The 22,325-nt window shown below is 54.8% G+C and overlaps 1 protein-coding gene across 8 annotated transcripts in view; it reads right to left on the reverse strand.

Moving 5' to 3' along the window:
* TNS1 (tensin 1) overlaps nucleotides 1-22,325 on the reverse strand; it is a 197,459-nt gene that overhangs the window by 34,725 nt on the left and 140,409 nt on the right. For 6 of the 8 annotated variants that reach the window (XR_005020559.1, XM_036857373.1, XM_036857377.1 and 3 more), the window contains 3 exons: nucleotides 12,229-13,782; nucleotides 5,967-6,053; nucleotides 723-919 (listed from right to left, as the gene is read on the reverse strand). Coding sequence is in view for 7 of the 8 variants with exons in the window: in XM_036857373.1 (XP_036713268.1) it covers nucleotides 723-919; nucleotides 5,967-6,053; nucleotides 12,229-13,782 (1,838 nt within the window). In the remaining variant the exon portion in view is untranslated. The remainder of the gene's footprint in view (nucleotides 1-722; nucleotides 920-5,966; nucleotides 6,054-12,228; nucleotides 13,783-22,325) is intronic. The other 2 variants (XM_036857376.1, XM_036857375.1) reach the window with 1 other exon arrangement.

A 22,325-nucleotide genomic window follows, 5' to 3' on the forward strand; every position in this document is an offset into this window, starting at 1 on the left:
AGCACCTGCCTTGGAAATATTTCACAACAGGGCCAAAGAGAAGGCGCTGGGGGCAGGGGACTGAAGGCAAGAGAGAAAAGATGTCCAAAAGCCATTTATATCCAGAATGACTTGTTAACCTGGATTTTATCAAATATGGGCCACTCACATCAGAATCTTCCAGGTGCATGTTTAAAATGAAGATTCTTGGGTCCCATCCCAGGTCTAATAGGCTAGAATCTCTGGAGGGGGGACTTGGGGATCTACATTTTTAGTAGATTCCCTGGTGATTGTTACGCTCGCTAAAGTTTAAGACCTACTTCCTCAAACTACTGAACCGTCTCAGAAATACAAACAATTTGACATTGAAATTTGATCTCCCAAGAAAACCCTACGTCTAGAAAGGGCTCAAAAACAAAGTCAGTCTCTAGGATCTGGCTTGGAGTTTAGAGACTGTGGTCACCTACATCATACCCAGGATCCTTACCACCCTACTAAGGGGTGCCCTTTAGGAATCAAGAAGGGAACCTCGGTCTCAGTGTTCATGGAAGAAGTAGGGGCGTAAAAGCTATTTAGCGAAGGAAATGGGCTCCAGATTCCACAAGCCTGAGAGGAGACCTAGGCTGAGGATGCAGGGAGGAAAAATTACTGAGTTTACTGACAGGTCATTGCTGCCCAGTTAACCATCAAGTTCCTCAATAGTTCAGGTGGGCTCTGCTACCCTCTGTGGCCCCAGGACTCACCTCTTTGGGCCGCCCTCCAGGATTGAGAGCGATGGTGAGAGCCAGCTCTGGGGAGACGCACTGGACAGGGGAGCGAACCCCAGGACTACGGGGGGATGCAGGTTCTGGCGACTGGTTCTCGTACTGCCCATCGCTGGCCGCCCGCCTCCGGAGAGGTGCTGGGGGCTCTGCAGGCTGCTTCTCCCGAGCTTGCACCCCTGGGAGGAAGGGCAGGACATAGAGGGCACTGAGCATAATGTGGCGGAAAGGATCCATCGGGCCTAATTCCCCCAGAGAAGGCAGTGCATCTTAGCCCAGGGGGCCAAGCTGGAGCTGGGCTTGTCTCCCCTCAGCACATCCTCCCACCAGCCTCCCTCTGCCCACACCCCGGTTTCTCTGCAGGGTGGGGGATCGGCTTAGATTGGCTGGCCTTCACCAAGAATCTCTACTCTGCACAGGGTTGGGGCCCAGAGCACAAAGGACTGATACAAGAAACAGATGTCAACTTCTTCCAAGCCCCGGAGGCAGAGGGCCAGAGCTTCCAGGCAAAAGAGGGAAGGTGGGGGAGGGAGGAGAGTCAGTCTCCAAGGCGACTGCATCAACCAACAAGCAACACCAGGCCCGCGGGGAAGACTTTTGGAAAGAATGAATGATGCATCATCTTGCAAATGGTGCTCCCGAGAAGAAACCAAGAAATGACTAAGTCTTGTCACAGTGTCCCCAGCCCCAGCTGGCCCCGGAATACTGCTGGCCTTCTCTGGGATCGCCCAACCCTCATCCAGTGCACCTCTGAAAGCTCCTTCCCACTTCCTTTATGCTGGCCCCTTATCTGTCCACCCTTCTCTTGCCCCAAAGATGGCCCAGGTTCCAGCCTGCCTCTCCCAGCAGAGCAGCAGGCAAAGAGCCTGAAGCCATGTGCCCCATCTGCTTCTGTGCACTTCCCTTCCATTCCGCAGGCCTGGGGATGTTGTTAATCTCACCCTCCTCCCTTCCCACTCCCTCTTCCCACAGCTGGGCTGCAGCACGAAACCCATTGCCTCACTGAGCTGGCTCCAGAATCCTAGAGAACTTATTCCCCGGGGCCCAGAGGCCAAGACCCAGCCTGAGGGCGGGCCCCTTGTCCTCATTATCCTGCAGGAGGAAATTCCCAGCCGTGCCTTCACCACCACCCGAGAGGGCAGGTGAGGAGAGTTGCTGGGACTTAGCAAAGGTCTCGTGAGACCCTGGCCACAGCAGCCTCAGGCCAGCACTTGTGGGCAGACCAACCGCCACGTGGCACACATGCACACAACACACACACACACACACGCACACGCACACGCACACACTGCTGGCCCCAGGAACACGCCAGCTCAGCCAAGCAGAAATCACCCTCATTCAGACTGAATCACCATCTACCCTCCACAGTGGGGTCTGCGTGGCCCTGGGGGCCCATCAGCTCCAGCCTGGAGGAGCCACTAAGGTTGCCATGACAAGCACAGGCTGGGAAGACTCCCTACTTGTCATGAACAGCAGGCTGCCCGCTGCCAAGTCTAGGGATGGACACATACTCTCAAACACTCACACCATCACTCCAAGACATGCACTCAGATTATCTCATAATTAGGAGCCCCGTCTGGAGAGCACATGTAAATGCAGAAGGTAGCTGGGTGGGGCGGTGTGCTTTCTTTTTTCGTGGGGGTGGGGATGATCTGAGGCTCCACTTCGGGCTCTTCATTAATCACAGGCAACCTGCCTACCATCTCAACCGAGGAAAAAAGAGCCCTGGCTAAAGACAGTAAACCAGACTCACAACTGCTTTACTTAAAGCAAATAAACCCCTTGCCTCGAAGGACCTTTATTTTCAGAATAGAAAAATGGGGGTCGCAGAGTCCTAAGCAGGGGCTGCTATGAGCATCAACACGGATGAAAGATGGGGCCCGGCTCTGAAGGGTGGAGCAACAGCCGGGACCCTACAGCTACCCCAGGCCGCCAGCCCTCAGAGAAGCAGCCTGCACCCCGACCGGCCCTGTCCTCGGCCGTGCTCCCCCCACCACCGAGCCCCCTTCCCCCTCAGGCCTCGGGGCAGCTTGGTCCAAAGCCGCTGCTGGTTCCACTCCTGGCAAAAACATTAGAGAGAAAGAGACGTAGCCATTGATTTTCTAATAATAATCGTGACAAAGGAGGCCCATCTGGGAAAGGCCTTTGGGGTTTGGAACCAACTTCAGCCCCAAGGTTAAAAGAAACGCATTAGGGCTGCTCTCAGTTCCGGCTCGCCCAGACCCGCAGCCTCTTTCTGGCAGGTCCCCGTGACAGGTCTGCAAGGGGTGGTCTGCAAGGGGTGGCCAGTTTCCCTGTTTGGGGATCCGATATCTGCCCTCGAAAATTGGGTCTGTTTCAATTCGAGGCCCTAAGTCTCCCAGAGGGACAGAAACATTCTCCCCGATGCACCCAGGACATCCCCCACATTCTGGGGATGCAGAGGGTTGCAGCGGCCCGGAGAAGAGGCTGGACCGTTGGAGGGGCTTCCGGGCTTTGGAGGATGTGAGACCTGGTCCAAGGCGGTCAGACACTTGAGGGCAATCACACCTCTTCAAGCCGTCTCTCCACCACCACTGGAGTGGGACCGGCTCTGTCCAGAGGCAGGGGGGATGGACAGGTTGCCGTCCAAAGAGCTAGGGTCCTGCAGGGCAGAGCCTCCCTCTGCAGAAGGGGGAAGCCCCGGCATACCACTCCCACGGGGACAGCCCCTCTCCCGCAGAGCGCCCACGGCCTCCGTGGCCAGCCTGGGCCTCTCACATTCTTTGAACACAGTGTCCCACTGTTGTCCTCCTTGGCAGTCCCAGATCTGCCCCGGAGCGCCTGGAGAGCCATGTTCCCTCTCTCTTGTCTCTCTCTACGGGAGGGGAGACGGGCCATGGCAGAGGGGAGAGAGAGAGCCCCATTGTTCCTCAGCCAAGCTGGGACGTCTGGACACAAGCTGACGGCCAGTGTCAGAGAGAGAACACCATTCCCTCGTGTCCCAGAGGCTGACGGATAATAAAAATAGGCCCGCACTCCCCACCGGCCTCCTCCCCTCCCCCACCCCTGACCCCAGGACTTCCTTGGTCTCCTGGCCCCGGCCCCACTCTCAGGGCCTCCGTCTACGTGCCCCGCTCCCTGCACACACATAGGCACACGCTTACACACACACGTACAGACACGTGTGGGCGCACGCAGCCTTAGCCCGGCAGGACGGTGTGGGTCACAGTCACCCTCAGAACCTCCACACTCAGCCCTGCCCCAGCAGGAGAACGGGGGCCAGAGGAAGCTCATGAAGAGAGGGGGAAAGAGAGGCAGGCAAGGGACTCTGGAAGGTCCTCCCAGGAAAGCTGGTGAGTCCAGCCTTCCAGCCCCGGCAGCACGAGGAGCGGCCAGAAAGTGGCCTTTGGGATAATAACGCACTACATCCAGAAGCCCTTTGTCATCCTCCAAGGGCTGCTCACACACTGTGGGCATCGGACCTTCCCGTCCTCCTGGAGGACAGTGGTCACCTCAGCCCGGGGCCTCCACATTGACCACCAGACCTGAAGAGCAAGGGGCCGGAGCAGCCCCATCTCCCGGGGTCCTCACTCTGCTCCCCAGGATGGTACTGTGCTCGGGGGAACAGCTGGCTCCAAGGCTCCCCTAAAGTGGGCTGGAACTGAGGCCGTGAATCCCCTTCATCACACACACACACACACACACACACACACGGGCAATTCTAGGGGCTGTAGCCCTAACACACATCAATACACCTGGTTAATAGATAGAGCAGGGCTGACCACCGCCCCCGAGTTCCATGGACACATGCCCTGGTGTCAGGCTTCATCACATGCCTCCCCTACCCGCCCCAGGACTGGCCGCTTCCACCCCGACAGACCCAGCTCTTCTTTCCAGCCTTCCAATTTCCAAAAAACTGGATTCCTCAGCTCCAGGTGGCGGGGCTGGGTGTCCGACTGCTTGCCTGGGGCTCCAGAAGGGAGGGGATCCGGGAGGCCACCTGCTGGGCCAGGGCACCAGAAAGCCACACGGCAACCACACTAGCAGCCCCAGGGCAAGCCATGCCAGCTCCCCTCAGGACCCCCCAGAACTGCCCAAACCCCTGCACTCCCCACCACTGGGCCGAGAAAAGACGGAGGGACAGGAGAGGAGGGGGACAGGGGGCATTCTGCTAGGACCGTCTCCCCATTATCCATGGACTGGGAGAAGGAGGGGCCGTGAGAGCACCAGATATTGCCACTGGGAGTCATCAGTTCCCACCCCGCCCCACCCCCAAGCCTTTTCCCGGAACTGCTCAAGGCCACGGCCTAGGGTAAGCCTGAGCACATCGTCTTCTCCCTGACCTGGGCCTCTGGGCTCCGAGGAGCAGGGAAGGGATGAGGTGATTCCCTCCCCAGAGCTAAATGTCTAGGGGTTGTATGTCCAAGAGCTGGTGGGAGACGCTAGTGGATGACATCACCCTCTAACAGAGCAACGTGACTCTTGATGGAGGGTCCACCATGTTGGGGCACATCAAGCCACCATGCAAAAGGCACTTGGCAAGGCTACGATCCTCCATTTGTCACATTGGGAGACAGAGCTCTGAGCAATTCAGAGACTTGTCCGGGAGTGTCACAGAGGTGGTCACAGGAAAAGCCAGGACCACACCCAGGGCTTCTGACTCTTGGCCATGGGTCCTAGGATCAGAGATTCAGGATGAGGTCAGAGGGAGTGCCCTGTCCCCAGGGAGTGCTGTGCTCCAGAATGGACAGAGCAGCAGGTGCCAGGGCACCACTCTGTGTCTTGTGCCTGCTGGTCCATGCAGAGCTTGGCCTGGCTCCTGCTGAGGCTCTGGCCGGGCAGCCCAGGTGATCTGGCCAAGGTGGCTGGAGAGCCGGGCTGTCCCAAACCCTCACTGAGCACCCTTGTTGCAAAGGCCTGTGTGCCCACGGGGAGGCTGAAAGTTCATCTCGTCACCCCGGACCCTGTTCCCAGCAGGGAAGGCCAAGGCTGGAAGCATCAGGCCGTGTCCATGCAGAAGTGGGAGCACTCACTCATGCAGAGAGGAGGGAGGCAGGAGGAAGAAGGGGGCAGTGAGAAAAGAAGTGGGGGCAAAGAGAGAGAACAGAAGAGGGAGAGGAAGAAAAGTGAGGAGGAAATGGGAAATGAGGAGGTAGAAGAAAGTGGGCAAAAATTTGGAGGAACAGCACATGAAGGAGGAAGGGAAAAGAAAGAAACGGAGAGCTCAGGCAAGTCATAAAGGGGGAAGCGGGGAGAGGAACCAACCAGAGAGAGAGGAAGACCGGAGCCGGTGGAGAGGAGGGTGCCCGGAGCCGACACTCTGCCCAGTGCCCTGCAGCCTGGCGTTGTACGCTGCTCACCCCCACCCCGGGGAGCCGGCAGCGGGGAGGCAAGCAGGGAGGGGTGGGTGGGCGGAGGGGAGGACACCGGGCAAGGAAGGCACCACGCCCACAGCACAGGGGACAGATGGACACGGGACACACGAAGAACGCCAGGGACAAGGCATTTAACAAGACGAAACAAAACAAAAACAAAGAGAAAATCAAGATTAGTCAGTGTTCTGAGTCTGGGTTCTGGCCACAAGCTGGAGGGAGGCGGGCAGGGTGTCAGACAAGATGAGAGGGTGGATCTAGGGTCTCGCTTCTCCAAAGGGCAGCTGGACTTTCTTCTGTCCAGCAGGACGCCACCCACCTCACTCTTTTCCAACCCCAGCGTGGAGTAGGAAGGTGCCAGCCTGGGACCAGATTTCAATCCTGTGGCCCCATACCTCACCCTCCCTCACGGTCAGCATGACCCCATCCCAGGACCTTTCTCCTCTCACGGTCACCTGCTTCTTCCTGGATTCGGCAGTGACCCTGCCAGTCTGAGCCCGAGGGTCATCTTCCCGAGCATCGGGGCATCCCTCAGCCCTTCATTCTTCCATCACACCCCTCTTAGTAACCCTCTTCCATGGGAGCCACTTAGGATTTTCTACTCCTGCCCCAAACTGCTGGGTACCACCGAAAAGTCCTTAAGATGAGCCTGCTGGATGGTCAATATCACCCCTTCCTGGCTTCCAGAGAACCACACCCTTTGAGTTTCCTCCACTTCAAAAGCTGCTCCATACCAGTTTCTTTGCTGGTTCCTCCTCATGTCTCAAATTGCTAAACGTTCAAGGCTCCAGAACTCAATTCTTCTCTCTCTGTGCTCACCCCCCTGGGTGATATCATGCAGTGCCTTACTTCACATGACATCATATACTGACAACTCCCACATTTCTAAGCTCCAATCTCTCCCTCATAAACTCCTGACTCATACATCCAACTGTCTTGGACATTTCTTGGGCACCTCAAATCTAACGTGGCCAAAATCACACTTCTGATATCACCTCTAAGCCTGCTCTTCCCACATTCTTCTCCATCTCAATAAAGAGCAACTCCATCCCTTAGGTGCTCAGGCCAGAAACCTCGACTTTTCCTTCTCTCACATCCCATGTCTAGTCTCTCTGTAAATCTTGATGGTGACACCTCCAAAATATGTCTACAATCTGAGTATGTCTCACCATCTCCAGATACCATCCTGATCAAAAGCACCAGCCTCCTAACTGGTCTCCCTCCTTCCATCCTGGCCACACTGATGCTTTTAGAACAAGTCAGATGATGTCACTCCTCTGCCCAAATCCTTCCTAAGCCTTCTCACGCCATGCAGAGTATAAGCCAAAGGTCTTATGATCACCTACAAGGCCCACAGAAAGCTGGTCCCCATTCTCATTCCCTCTCTGATTTCGGGCCCCCTACTTTCCCCGTATCAGGCACACTCCCACCTCAGGACCTTTGCACTTGCTATTCCATCTGGCACATTCCCTCCCTGCCCAGTGAAGCCTTTTCCCTGACCATCCAACCTCCCCCCCCAACCCTTCACCCCTCATTGGCATTTCACTGCTTTATTTTATCTCTATGGCACTTATCACCCATCTGACATATCATATGTGTATTTGCTTATTTGTTTATTGTCCATTTCCACCTCTTAAAAAAAGGATCCTTATCTCTTTTGTTTACCGCCATTTTTCCAGAACCTAGGCTAGCATGTAGCATGGATTAAGAGCACACATTGAATGAATGATGGAATGGGCCTTGATCTCATCTCCTATTTCCATGATGAAATATAAAAATTGGGTTCTCAATTCAAGCTCCCAAGGCTTGACACTAATATCTCCCTATATCTGTATCCATCCTCTATTCTTATTTCATGAAGAGGTACCTCACCTCCTGGTTGAGCCTAAATTATCCACCTGGGTTCCTAAGCCTAACTCCCCTTACCTCCTTAGAGACCTATTCTATCAATTTCTTTCTCTCTCTCTTATATCTTTTTCTTCTCCCTCTTCCCTCCATATTCAACCTCTCTCTCCTCCCCCTCTAAAAACATTCTCATGGCTCCTATATTCACAGAAAGAAGTTCTCAGTATCTTGCTACCCTCTTTAGCTACCACCCTCTTCCCTTTTATCACAAAACCACTCAAAAGACTGGTTGATATGCTGTCTGCACCCTCTCATCTCTCACTCCTCAATCTCTGTCTGGTTTCTGTCACCACCACTCTATTGAAAATATGCCTTTGAAAATCACTGGGGCCACCTAATTGGCAAGCCCAGTGAATTTTCCTGAGTCCTTCTCCTCATGATCTCTCCACAGTGATATTGCTAACCTCCCACCCCTCCTCCTGGAAACCCTTTACTATTCTGACTTCTGTGATGACCCACTGTCCTAGTGTCCTCTCTCTGTCCTGAACATTTGTTCTTAGTCCCCTGTATGACCTCCATTCCCTCATGGCCATTTCATTCTAAGTTCTTTTCTCTCCATGCCCTCTGACATATAGAGATCTCATCCATGCCCAAAGCTTTAACCTTTACCTTTGTGAGGATGACTACCAAACCTATAGCTCTTTCCACTCTTTTGAGCTCCAACTCCAGATGTCTGATTGCCTTCCATACATCTCTACCTGGAGCTCCACTGTCACTCAAATTCAACATATCTAATACTGAGGTCTTCATCTTACACCAAACCTGCTCCTCCTGCTAACTTCTGGCTTATTAATGGAACCATCATTCTGTTTCTATTCATGGAGCCTCAGAATTATCTTTGATGTCTCCCTCTTCTTCACCTACTACATCCAATCAACTTATAAATGCATCAGTTCTCCACCACAGCATCCTTGGCACCCATCTCTTCTTTTTCATTTCCATGGTCAGCACCCTAACTTAGCCCCCATCACCTAGGTTAGCTAATAAGCTCCTAGCATCTCCCAGCTCAAAGTCTCTCCCCTTTTGTATCCTTCCTGCCCAGACCCACCAGATACATCTTCCTAAACTACAGCCCTGATCATGGCATCCTCTCCTAAACACAGTAATGGCTTCCTACACTGCCCCTAGGTAAGATTCAAGCTCCTTAGTCTGGTATTAAAACCAAACAGACGCAGGCCCCAGGCTACCTTTCTTGACTCTCTCTCACACAGCCTATATGCTCTCAATCCACTCTATTCTTCAAACATGCCTTAAGTTTTCCTATCTTCATTATGAGCCCTCTCTCTCCAATGACCTCACCCATTTTCAAAGTCCTACCCATCTTCCAAGGCTCTATAAAACCCACACTCAACAAAGAGCCTCCCCAGTCTCTCCAGCTGATAGTGATCTTTCCTTTTTCTTCATTCCCACAGAACTTTCTTCGTACCTCTCTTATTACAAATAACTTCATTTTAAAGTTCCAGTTCTCTTTCCCCTTTCTAAACTCTAGACTCCTTAAGGATAAGATCAACTTCTGATTTCCAATATGCATTGAAATCTCTACCTCTAGAGACACCTGAGATCAGTACAGTCACAGAATCAGGATCATAAGATAACTTGATTGGACTCAACAACTATGACTCTTATTTCTTTTTCTTGTCTTATTGCACTGGCTGGGATATCCAATACAATGTTAAATGATAGTGGTGATAACAGGCAGCTTTATTGTGTCCCTGGTGTAATGGGAATGCTTCTAATTCTAATGTTTCACAAGAAAGTGTGACATATGCTACAGTACCTACCCTTTATCAAGTTAAGAAAACTAACCCTACATACTCTGAGAGCTAAGCTGAAATAAGACATAAGGAGTAGTTGGATCAAAGTGGGATGAACCAAGGACATAGAACTGAGGTATGACAGCCTCAGTTGACAGCCAAGGAAGAAAGAGCAGACTTGAGGGAGAAAGGCCAGGAGAAACCAGATCATACTGATGACCATATAGAGGTTCTCCCTCAGATCTGAGGTTACTCATGTTGAAGCTTACATTCCAGCTTCTTGCAGAAGAATGTAAAATGAGAAGAAAAAGGCAGTGCTGAAAGTCTATCCCTTGGCTCCTAGACTGTTCTACAAATTAATCCTGCCGGTGCATCTTTATCAACACAAGCACTGCGGATAGGGCTACTGAAGAAGTTGTGCAAGCAGGACCTGCTGACATAAGAAATACTGTTCATGACAGGGCATGGACCCAAGAGGTCCTCTGTAGCCCTGGAGACCAAATATAGCTGTCCCCTCTACACATCTTACCCCTTCTCCTGACTGAGTCACTCACAGTTGGTGGAGGAGATGACAGCAGGGTTGGAGGACACAGGTATTGTGCCAACAATATCCCTCCCTCCATATGACTTCTTGGCAGCCAAAAGCTGAGCAGCTACAGGATATGGAGGTTGAGAAGCAAGACCTCAGAAACTGGTAGGAAAGAAAAGGATGAGGGGAGAGCCACTACAAGATGGACATCCTTCCAGGGCCATTAAAGTATGGCTTCCTTCTGAGCAAGCTCTGGGAGAGCTATACAGAGGGTTCTGTGAAAGGGAGGGAACTCATCCTGCTCCGCCAGAGAAAAGCCCCTTGGATCCTGCCCATCATTAGACTAGAGTGTCACTATTCCTCAGGCCACCATCCCAACTCTGTAAAATATTGAGAGGGCCCATTCCTCTCCCTTCAGCAAAACCAGGAGGAAAATGGTTTCTGCTGACAAGCCAGGTACTCCTTATCTCATGGGCCCAGATGTGGACAAAAGTAGAAGACACCAGCCCCATGGGGACCCCCCATGGTGCATTTCACCCCTCAGGTTATAGAGCTACTCATATTATGCTTTGACTCTTAGGTAAAGACAATGATGTGCTGCTAGACCAGCTCTCCAGGGCAGGTGAAGTCCTTGATTGCCAATTTCCATAGTGTGAGTACTGTCATTATGGCCAATTTCAAGTTACCAATAGTTGAACTGGGGGCTGTGCTCTGCTCTGAAGTACAGGAGCGAGCAGGGAGTCCATGCCGCCACACCAGGTCCTGGACTCAAACCCAACAGCCAACTGGCCTGGCCCCAGCTACTTCCCTAAACCCACCATCCATCCTCAGGGACAGCGTCTCCCTTCCTCCCTGTAGCTGGCATGGTGACTCAGCTTCCCCTAAATTTAGGAAAAGGGACAGAAGGCAGAGTCAGCTGCCCAGGCTCCCCTTCTGCTCCCTGACTACCCACCACCCTGTCAGCTGAGGGGCTTGGCACAAGGTCCCCCTCGCCCCAGGCTCTGGTTCACCCTGGCCTGGGCTTCACCTCCACAGTAAAACCAACTCATAGGATTTCCCGCCCAGTTTGGCTGCCCCCATGGAATGGTCACAGGCTTAGGCCAGAGGGAAGGAAGGGAGCCCTTCCTGCCCCTCCCAACATGGCCCTGGACATTGCCATTTCTTGCCTTTATCTCCCCAGTAAGCTCATCTGGTTGCCCCACTCTGTCTCCTCTCTCTGGAGAATAAGTCCATTCTCTGATAGGAAATGGGGATCTGTTTCTCAGTGCCTGCTTCCCATACAGAGCTGGTCCTAAAGCAAGGACTGGCAGGACAGCTGAACAAGAAGATGGATCTTGGACTCCCCAGAAACAGCTAAATATCCTGAAAGGACGCACCAGGGTTGAACACCCAGATGGAGCCCAAGGGCTTCAGGACACCGTCTCAGGCATTGCTGTGCCTCTGGGAGGGCTCAAAAGGGAACTGGAGTCCACAGAGGCCTCCCTCCAACCTTCTCCAGGCCTTCTCCACTGCAGGCAGCTGCAGAGAGCATCTCCTCTCTGCCTAGAAAATTTGTACTCCAGCCCTGGAGTCACCACCTCCAGGAAGCTTTCCCTGATTGCCCTAGATGGGAAACCTTGCTTTCCCAGGCTCTGGGGCTTTGGTCCCCACTTCTGTTGTAGTACACATTGCTCTCTGTTAGAATTATCTGTCTGTGTACCTGCTCCCTCACTAGACCGAAAATTCCTGAAAGACACTGATCTTTGAACCTCAATGCCTGGCTTGGAGCCTAACAGGCAATGAATGCAGGAAGGGATGGCTGGCATGTGGGCTCCTGACAGCCTCTTCCCCAGGCCAAAGCAGCACCCGCTAAGGCGTGATGGCTGGGCCTGCACCTCGCTCCAGCAAAACCAGCCAAGACCAGAGAGGGAAGGTGTGGAGGGAATAAGGAGGGGATACCCAGGACTCATGGTCCCTGAGGCTCTTACCTGCTACCCGGTGGGCCACAAGCCCCTCCAGGTTCAATGGCTCCTCCTCTGGAGTTCGGGATGGGTCTGAAGTCACCTCCTTCGGTGGAAGCTGAGGCTGAGTGGTGAGGCCAGGGAGAGAGACTGGGGGCAGCTGAGGCCCCGGAGAGCTCTGGGTGTTTGGAAGGAAGGCAGACGAGGAGGAGGCAGCTGGGCTCTTTGGACGGTAACTCTGGTTGGGCCCCGTTAGACACGGCTGATAATCATAAGGTGAGTAAGGCCTGCCAGGAGGGACAGACTCTAGGGAGGCCCGGGGAGCAGGCTCAGGGGTGCCCAAGGAATGCCCACTGGGGATGTAGCCAGATCTGGACTGGGTCAGTGGATGGGACTGGGAGGAGGAGCCGGAGAGGGGCTGGGAGGAGAGCGGGGAAGCGCCAGGCCAGGCCCCAGGGACACTCTGGGACTTGTGCAGTGGGGCGGCCGCCGTGGCTGGCTCCAGATCCAGCATCAGCATATTGAGGGCTTCGATGGACTGCTCGATCTCCTGCTGGGAGGCCGCCCGCGGGAACTCGGGGAGGCCAGGCATGGGGGGCTCTGCCAACGGCTGGGGGCTGGGCCTGCTGAGCCCGAGGCTCTCCAAGCGGGCTCTTTCCTGCTGGCGAGCAGGCGGGTGAGGCTGCCAGGAATTCAGGCCCCTCTGCACAGCCTCCCGGCTGCTCCCCCCACGGGCTGGAGCTGGGGGCAGCTGGGGTTCGGTTTCCGGAAAGGACTGAGAGCGGAACATACCGCTGGGGTCATGGCCATAGTGGGAGGTGGTCATTGACTGTGGCCAGGCTGGGTGGGGCCCCTCCCGCTGGTAGCCAGCTAAACTCTCCTGTGCAGAGTAGGAGGGTCGCATGGGGGCAGGGTGGCCAGCTTGGGCAGGCACTGCCCGGCTGGCAGACTCATAGGGGTAGCCCCCGCCATTGACCATAGGTTCCACGGGGTAGGGCTTGTCCAGACCATTGGTCAGTGGGGACAGGGCCTCCGGGTAGCCCCCCTCACTGGTGTTAGTGACCCCATCCAGGGAGGACAGTGTGCCCATGCTGCCCACGCTGTGCCCATCCTGGTTGGGCAGCTCATCATCCAGGATGTCTGTCTCCCGCTCGGATGCCAAGGCCCTGCCATTGACGTGAACCTGGGCCGGGACGACATGGCGGCCGGAGGAGGGCGCAGCAGGGCCCCCCGCCAGGCGGGACCGGAGATGCTGGGTGTGGTACATGGTGCCTTGCTTCTCTCGCTCCAAGCCAAAGCCACTGAGCAGGCGGTCCAGCTCACGCTTCTCCTGGGGACTCAGGGCAGCAGGGGCACTGGAGGGGCCGGGGGCAGGCTCATCAGTCTTGTCTGTCTTGGTGGAGGCCGTGGAGTTGCCCGAGTCGCTGCTCACGGAGAGGGTGTGCTCCACGTGGTTGGGGGTAGCCGACAGAGCGGGCCGCGTGGCGTTGACGGCCCCGGTGCTGTCGTGCAGGGAGTCCTTCTTCTTCACCTTGGCGTACAGGCTCCCGTCCAGGGGTCCCTGCGTGTGGCCCACAACCTCTACAAGAGAGGGACCAGAGGGGAGACAGACAGCAGATGTCAGTGGGAGGCGGGACATCTTCATTCTCCCGAGGAAAGCAGCTGAAAGCTTCCCTTCCCTGGATCCCCAAAGGGAATCCTCTCAGCACCCCGAGATAGAGCCAAGGTGGCAGAAGGGCAAAAGGACAAAAGGACAAAAGGACTCTTTCCCCGAGCTTTTGAGCAGAGCCCTCCCCTGCACCCAGGGTCAGGGCCAGGCAGTGGAGTCCAAGGTTGGGCCGGGGTCCTGGGGGCAAGATGCCCCCAGTCCAAAGCCTGGCTCTGGCACTGCACTCGCCTCCCAAGGACCTGGGGTGTTGGGCCAAGATGGGGTCCAGCAAAGGCGGCAGGCCCGGTGTTAAAGAGGACACAGTTTCCCTCTGAATGCCAGGGCCCGTGGAGGTTCTGGAAAGGAGCTTCAGGGGCCAAGGGTGGAGGGAGCATCTTAGGGATTGAGAACACAAAAGTAGAGGTTTTTCAGCAGGGAGAGGTGCCCCCTGTGCCATTTTGTCTGAGATGCTCTGGGGACCCCGTGAGCAATACTTTCTCTGAAAGGAAAAAGTGAGCGCTGGGTGGCTAGAGGCCAAAGGGCTGACTCAGGAACGAAGAACTTCCCTGCCCAGAGGAACTCAGTGATTTCACACCCTGTACAGTCAGCAGTCCAGCTTCCAGCCTTGACACACACACACAAACACACACACCTCCCTTCCTCCCCATCCAAGGCAGGCCCCCAGCTGGCAAGAAAAAAAGCCCCCTCCCAAACACTGCACAGACTCCAGCCCAGACACCAACAATCACACACACACTCACACACAGAAAACCAGGTACAAAGACATCCAGAGACACACACTCCCACCAGAAATCACCCAAATCAAACACCCAGACGCATGCGCTCATCGAGTACACCAGACAGCCCCAGCACCGCAGTCAGAAAGAGCAGGTGTGGATACAAATACACAAATACTAATGTTAATAGCTAACATTCAGGGAACACTTTGCTACATTTACACATACGTTATTTCTCATCCTGTGAGTCAGGGTTGTTATGCCTATTTTAAAGACGGAGAAACTGAGACGTGAAACCATTTATTTGCAGACACATAGTACTTGGTAAAGCTTGGGATTTTAAATCAGAACTAATTTAGAATTTTTAAAAAACTAAATTAAAATCAAAGCTAAAGCAGAACTTCAAAGACCACACAATTTTTTATTATTCTACACTGTCATATCACACACACACACACCCCCACAGAATAAACACATAAAAAGCAGCAATACCCCAAAATAAATACTGAAATTTAAAGCCACAAACATTTCAGAAAATACAAGCTCCTACCATGCCCAAGGATCAGCCCTCAGGCCAGAAGTGGCAGCCTCTAAAAATAAACACCCATACAGAAGCCCACGGCCAAAAACAAGTGATCAGACAACCGCAAAACAGGAACATCTTGATCAACATACACACACACAGACCACAGGCCAACCAAGTGACGTCACCCAAGCACTAGCACCGACATGCCCGACAAGGCACATCGTCCACACACACCCCCTGGGGGCTGGAGGCTCTGCCCAATCACTTAACTCTCCAGAACCATCTCTCTGCCCCCAGTTTTCCCTGGGGCTTTGGGGTCTCAACCAGCAGCAGGCCCCAAGTGACACTGGGCCAGAGTGTTGCCGCAGCCCAGGGCTCACAGGGATGGCGCTGGTCTGAACTGGAAAAGGGTTTTGGCTGAGAAAGGTCTGATTCTCCGAAAACCTGCCCCTTGTGCCGGGACCCCAAAAGGCTGCTAAGATGCAGTTATACACATGCTGCCTCTCCCAACTCAAATGGCATCATCCCTAAAGGGGCCGAAATGTAGATGAGAGGCCGCCCCTCGTGCTGTGTCCTTCCAAAGAACCGGGCTCCATGTTATACACACACAAAAGAGACTCTGGCTGGCTGTTTCCAGAGGAGAAAAGTATTGCAGACAGAAGGCTGTCATCCACTCAGATTTTGGAGGGCGGTTCCCGTGAGGATGGGCCCCTCAGACCACTTAGTGGCAGTCTGAAGAGCTTTCCTTCTCACTGCACCCAGAAAGCTGCTGGCCCATTCCTAGGCCCTGGCCCTACTCTCCAGCCCACACCGTGAGATGACAGAGTATTCCTCCCGGGCCTGGGATCTCCTCCATCCCCTGAAGCCCCTCATCTCCCAGGTCCATGCGCACATAGTCCGGGAAGCAGGGGGGAGGAGCAAAGCAAAGGGTGGAGTGTCCAATGGCCTCCCATTTACACTCAGAAGGCAATGAGAACCACTGGGTGCAAACCAGAGCAGACCTGAGAGTATTCCTTCCTAGGAGAAAGCAAACCCACTCCAGCATCTCACTAGGGTTCACAAAAGAAAAGCTGTTGGCAAGAGAGATAAGAGAGCATCTTCCAAGACAGGGAGGGAGAATTCACACTGATTACCACTCCCTGATATCTTGGCCCTCCGGGCCACGCCCTACTCTTCACTGACTTTGAAAATGCCAATATTAAACTTATTCTGCCACGACCTCATTTACCCCGACATGGGCTACTGTTCGCAGGAGCAACATCAGGATAATAACTGCCAGGCAACTGAGGCTTAGTAAGAAAATCGAAGAAGTGTAAACTGTTCAATTAAATCCCGTTTGCCAAGTACAAATGGAAATGCCTATTCCTGACCTCAAAGAAGGGGCCGGCTGCTCCTGACGCCCAGTGCTGGCAGCACGCTCCAGGCTGTTCTACACCTTCACTGGGTCATCTTCCTTTTCAAATCAAGAGGAGAAACTGAGGACACCCAGGCCCCTCCTAGGTCCGTCAGCCCCCGTGAGGGCTCTGCTGAAATCCCAGTGCACCTGAGGGGCACGAACACCTGCTGCTCCCATCAGGAATGAAGGAAAGTGCCCACATCCCTCACGCCACACAACACGCTTCTCATCCCCTTCTCCCCATCAACCACGTCCACATTAAGAGCTATTTACCAGGACCGCAAGAAGCCGGAACACCATGTCGGTTTCAATCTATTAAGGCAGGAAGGGCAAAAGAGAGAGGCGGGCAGAGCAAAGAGGAGTGAAACAGAGTGGGGGAGGAGGAGAGGGGACTTCGAGGGGTGAGGGGAGATGGCTTCAAGGCTCTTAAGCTAAGGGGCCACCAGATCCATCTTGAAGTCCCAGCAGCCTCTATGGGCCCAGCCAGTTCAGGTAAAAACATCTCAGATGAGAGGGAGTTGGACACCCAGTGGGAGGGAGCAGGGGATAGAGGGAGGGACCTGCCTGGATGGGGCTGTGGGTGCTGAGAAGGGGAAACACAAGGTATAGGCAGCCCAGGAGGCTGAGCTCCCAGGCCCCCAACCCGGGCCAGCCTGGACATCCTGCCCATTTCTCTAGGGAAGTGGAGAAGTCTCTTCAAGGCCCTGCTTGCTTTGTCTGATTATGCCTGGCTCTTCCCAGCAGCTGCTCCAAGCCCTGGACTCCACCCTCAACGCTGAGCTGGATTGCAGCAAGGGGCCCTTATTCCACGGCGGCCGTAATCCAGATGTGCGTGTCATGCTTCTGGAAAGCTCTGAGGAAAATCCCCAGCTGACTTGGACGTGGACCTACTCTCTACTCCCTACCCCCTAGGCTCCCCTCAGTGAACTGCAGAAGTTCGCGTGTAGCTGGAAGCACAGCACAGGCCAGTACGCAGGAAAGGAAAGATGTGTCCATTCCACACACTTCAAAAGGAACAAAAGAAATAAACATGGGATGCTAAGGTGATAAAGGGTTTGGGCAGTTGCTGTCTAATTTTGATGTTCATAAGAATCTCCTCCGGGGATTGTTAAAAGAATGTAGATTCCAGGGCCCTATCTCCAAAGATTTTCACGCATAGATCTAGGGTAGAGCCAAGAATCAGCATTTTAACTAGCTCTCAGGGGCTTCTGGGTAACATCTTGAGAAACCTTGACCCAGGTGGTCAGCGTTTTGAGCCCCGAGGTTAAGGACCTCTGCTTCTCTCACTAACGTCAAGTGGGGAGATGTCATTTATTTAGGTGTCAGAACAGACAGGCCAACCGGGAAAAGTAAAGGGTGCCAGCCTGGTGGACTGCAAGAAAGTGACTCAGTGACAAGAGACCCCTCCCTGTCCAAGAGCAGACCTGTTGTGCACAGTGAATGATTGATTAAGGTCTTCAAGATGGGGCCCTTCATGATAGAAAGTCCTTTGGGTCCACGTCCAGCAGAATAACAGCTCATTACAATACATTACCCGGAGTAGTGATGACCAACCAACGTGGAGGGAAATCAATGCAGTGCCCATAGGAAGAGGCACGGTGCCCACCCTGGACACAGGCGGTTTAGAGGCAGACGGGGGCCCCAGCAAGCCAGGAGGGACTCTCAGCTCCTTAAACGTGGGAATGAGGCATCAAAAACCACGTGTGTCGGGCAGGTAGGTGAGCTTTGACAAACAGCGAAGCTTGGCCAGGATGCAGCCAGGAGAGCAAGTTCTGGGTGTGTTAACCCTTTAGCCACAACCTCTTCCCCAGCTATGGGGCGGCGAGGTGGGCTGGGGCTGGGTGGGGGGTACTGAGAAGCAACATGGGAAAGCCACAGGAAGGGTACCAGGGAGGCCAGAGGGATGCGGTTCTGGAGAGGAAGCAGAGCAGAAGGGCCCCCTCCCTTCCCACCCCCTCACCAGCTCACTCAGAAGGACGGCCCCCATCTTAACGGCTAATTCAGCTTGTGTTAACCACTAAACCTCCTTAACCACGTGGATCCCGGCCTCCGAGCCCATCAGGTGAAGATTCAGATGCTTCCTTGCAGGTTTGCTGAGTGCAGGATTCAGGCGCTAAGCACCTTGAGCTAGGCCTGGTACATCCAGGCATGCTAACCTCTCCCCTTGCCGGCCATGCAGACCTTTTATCATCTGGTCCCTGCCTGCCTTTTGAAGCCTCCCCTTCACTGTCCTCAATACTCCAAACACGCCCCACTCTACTCATACTATTTATATGCTCTTTCGCACCCTGTGCCTCGCACACGCTGTTCCCGCTCCTGAAAGGCCCTTCCCCACCCTGCTCCCGCAACTCCCAACCTCCCTGGCAACCGTCTTCCTCCTCCTTCAGGCTCACTGTGAACCTCTCTGGGAAGCCTCCCTTGGCCTTACCCCTTTCCTACAGTCCACCAGACTCAGATAAACCTTTTTCCTGTTCCCACTGCGCTGTTCCCATGACTGTAACGCTGGTCACCCACTGAACAGACATTACTGTCGACCACGTTTGTCTTCCCCACTAAGTTCCTTGAGGAAGGCCTTGACCTCTTTCTCTCTCTCCTCCAGTCTCTGGTTCGCAGAGAGTACCATTCACAATGTGGTCTATGTCAACTGTGCTTCTTGGAGTTCAATGCGCAGCTCACACAGCTATACAGGATGGCCCTACAGAGTGCAGGGCCTGGCACATGTGAGATGTTCCATCAAGCTTCTTGCATGACATTAAATAAAGCTTTATATAGTCCTGTCAGCCACTGAGATACTCTTCTCCCACTGCCACCCAGAGAAGTGGAAAATCAGGGATTCAAGGTGGACCTCAAGCTTCTCCCAAAGGGAAGAGACACACTGCAGCCAAAATATCATGAAACAGGGGTGTTGGTAGCACAGGCTGGGCCCCGTGGAAGTCCTTGTAAACTGGCTGAGCCAGAGCCCACCCTGTGGCATCCCCTACAGGACACCTCAGCCACACTCCAGCCCAGTCCAGTGGACATTCGCTTTCCTAGCCGAGGACCCCCTGCGGTATCTGAAGAATTCCCCCCAGAATGCCCAAATACAAATTTTGCACATAATTTCAGAGCGGTGATGGACACCCAGGGGAGGTGTGTGAGGAGGGGTGGAGGATGGAGAGAGCTATGGGGAACCTCAGCCCCATGGCTCGAGCATAGCCTGGGGTCCTCCTGAGATGCCCAGGCAACGGCAGCAGGGACCTCCTGTGGCCCACCTGTGACAGTCCCAGACTCCACCCATGCTGACCTCCCCGCGCAACCCTCGCAGCCAGCCAGGGCCTGAGGCAGCCCTTTGTTCGAAACACAGCTTACAGAGAGTTCTAGAACTTCTCTAAATAGGAATGGGCTTCCTCCGGGACTCTGAAGAGCTTCAGAATTAGGGATTGAAGACCAAGTCTCTGCAGGGGAACCACAGAGGGGAGACACAGCCTCTGAGAGGCAAAGCAGGCAGGTGACAGGTGCAGCCTCAGAGACTCAGGTTCACAGTGGGAAGTGTCCACTGGTGCCACACTGACAAGCACAGGGCCCTGTGGGCAGGGACGGATGAGTCCGGGTGTGGCAGACACCTGTCTTTCTTCTTGTTTAGCAGCACTCAGAGGGAACCCACTGCATTTTCAGATACTGGAGAGAAGAGAACAAGATTCTTCCCAGGGCTGCTGTCAATCTTTACACAGGTGGCTCTGTCCCCTGTACAAGGGACCTCACCAGGGTCACCCAAAAATCTGCCTCTGTGGACCCAGGGAGGGTCCACACCTGGCCGCCTCCGCCAATCTGCCGAGGCAAGAAAGAAGGAGGGAGGCACTAAGCCCAGGGCCCAGACGGAGCTCCTGTCTGAATTTCAGAAGATGGAGAAAGTCAGCATCCAAACAGAAATGGACACCAGAGCCGCCTCCCACCAGCGGCTCCTGCCCGTGGCTCCCGGCCCTCAGAGGCACAGAACGAAGGTCTGAGAGGGACCAGCTGAGCCATGAGAGCTTTTTAAAAGCCATGGGGTTTGGGGAGCTGACGTGCCTTGAGGGCTCAGTTAATCCACTGCCCACCCCTCATTTTACAGGACAAGGAGGCTCTGTAGGCTCCGGGAAACCCCCAAGGTCACCCAGCACGGAGGGCGTACAGACTCGCCTCCCTGCTTCCAAGTACAGCGCTCTTCCCCCTAATGGCGCTTCAAGGTGAAGACGCCGGAGGAGCCTGGGGGGCGGGGGCACTCTCCAGCTGTGGCTGCAGACCAAGAACCTCACGATATAAGATACGGGGCTTGGTCAAGTGATGATGACAGATGTATCCCCAGGGCCTCCTCAGGAAGGACCCACACACTTTACACAGATACCATCTTACTTGAATTCCTCCAGAGAGAGGGAGTAGGCACAGAAAACCTCACGGTGGCCTTTCTTTCAGACCCAAGGGGCCAGGGCCTGGAGGGTGAGCGACCTGCCCGGTCACAGGCCAGCCCACGCCTGTGGGGTGAACGTGAACTTGCAGACCAGCCTCCTGACTCCAGCCTGGACCTCAGCTCCCACGCCAGGCACTCTAACCGGAGCCTGGCACGCCCACGCCCCGCCCTCGGCCTATCCGGGCAGCAGATATCACAGGCACACTCCGGATGGCAAAAATAGCTCCTGAGCCCACAATAACCGAAGTCCTTCTTTGCCAGGCCAGGGCACCCGCCTGGACACTCAGAGATTCCTGGCCAGGGGCACAGTCAAGCCGCCAAGAGCCCTGCCAAAGTTGGGAGAAAGCCATGAATGGGAGCCCACAGGAGGCCAGTGGGGGAATGGTCAGCCCCGAGGGTGCCACAAAGTTCAGGCCACAGAACTGGGGGTGCGGGTGCTGTCCTGAATAAACAGGAATGTTTCAGGGGCGAGTCCATGCCTCCGCCACATGCCCTCTGCCCACCCCATTCTCTCCCGCCATGAACCACTACCCCAAAGGGTGAGGCCGGCTCAGATACACTGACCCCCTCCAATGCAGCCACCCCGCAGACCTGAGGCGGCGGCTCTTACACATTCCAGGGCAGTGAGTCCAGGAAGGAGGTGGCCAGGTCAGCCCCATCTGCCTCCAAAGGCAACGCCAGGGGCCACGGCCCCACGCAGACACACGCCCTTCCCCAGTCCAGGTCCACGGCAGCCCCCAGCCCCCAGGCCCAGAAGCCACCCTCCACCCTCTCCCCGGGTCCAGCAGAGAGCCACACAAGGACACACACGGGAGAAACAGCTGCCCGGCAGACACTTACCCTCTGGACAGAGAGGGAGCGAGGGGAGGGAAAAGAAGCGCTCTGAATTGATCTCTGCTCCTTGTGCCTCAAGTTTCAAATAATTCGTCCATGGCTGCAGCTCCCAGCGCTGTCTGTGTCCTACTTGGGCTCCCTCGGACTGTCAGGGGTGGGAGGAGCAAGTGCCGCCTGCCTGCCCTGCCCGTGCGCTCTGGAGCACACATACACACACACACAGCACTCCCTCCCTCTGCCTCTCGCTCACGCGCACGCTCTCTCTCTCTCTCTCTCTCTCTCTCTCTCTCACTCTCTCTCTCCCCCTCTCAGCTCAGCTTGCTCTGCCTCACTCTGGCTTGTAGGAAGCCAGTGGGATAAAACTCTGTCTGTAATTTCAGCCAGCTGGGTCCCCAGGGCTTCACTTATCATCCCGTAGCTATGCAGCTCTTGAATGACATCACAGTGGCTTCCCAAGCCCTCCACATGGAGTGAGAAGTGGCCAGGCCAGCCCATCTCCGGCCCCAGTTCCATCCTAGTCCAGCGACGGCCCCGGCCCAGGCCAGGCCCAGCACAGC

The sequence above is a fragment of the Balaenoptera musculus genome, chromosome 7 (genome assembly GCF_009873245.2).
Source record: "Balaenoptera musculus isolate JJ_BM4_2016_0621 chromosome 7, mBalMus1.pri.v3, whole genome shotgun sequence".
Taxonomy (NCBI): domain Eukaryota; kingdom Metazoa; phylum Chordata; class Mammalia; order Artiodactyla; family Balaenopteridae; genus Balaenoptera; species Balaenoptera musculus.